This window comes from Cariama cristata, unplaced genomic scaffold (genome assembly GCF_000690535.1).
Source record: "Cariama cristata isolate BGI_N322 unplaced genomic scaffold, ASM69053v1 scaffold24835, whole genome shotgun sequence".
Lineage (NCBI taxonomy): Eukaryota > Metazoa > Chordata > Aves > Cariamiformes > Cariamidae > Cariama > Cariama cristata.
The window spans coordinates 10,898-11,127 of record NW_009618491.1 but is presented as its reverse complement, the minus strand read 5'-3'; the positions used below and the strand labels follow the sequence as shown (position 1 = coordinate 11,127).

The 230-nt window shown below is 66.5% G+C and overlaps 1 protein-coding gene across 1 annotated transcript in view; it reads right to left on the bottom strand.

Annotated features, from left to right (window-relative positions):
• Positions 1-230, bottom strand: part of SH2D3C (SH2 domain containing 3C) — a gene marked incomplete at its 5' end in the record, with an annotated part of 6,472 nt that overhangs the window by 1,277 nt on the left and 4,965 nt on the right. The window contains 1 exon segment of the mRNA XM_009700888.1: positions 1-65. This exon segment is cut by the window's left edge and continues 47 nt beyond it. Coding sequence (XP_009699190.1) covers positions 1-65 — 65 coding nt within the window.

The following is a 230-nucleotide window of genomic DNA, read 5'->3' as shown; positions in this document are numbered from 1 at the left end:
TAGAGGATCGCACCCTCCGTGTGCCGCTGCCGCAGCACCATCCAGGTCTGCTCCAGCCGGGCGATCTGAAAGTAGATGGGGCAGATGGAGGGTGCTGGGGGCATTGCAGCCCCCGGGCACTGAGCTCCAGGCTCACATGGTGCCCCTGGGGGGGGGTCACAGCCTGGCTGCAGAGCCATGGCCCCCAGCCTTGCATGCAGCAGTGCCTGGTGCTCCCCAAAACAACCTCC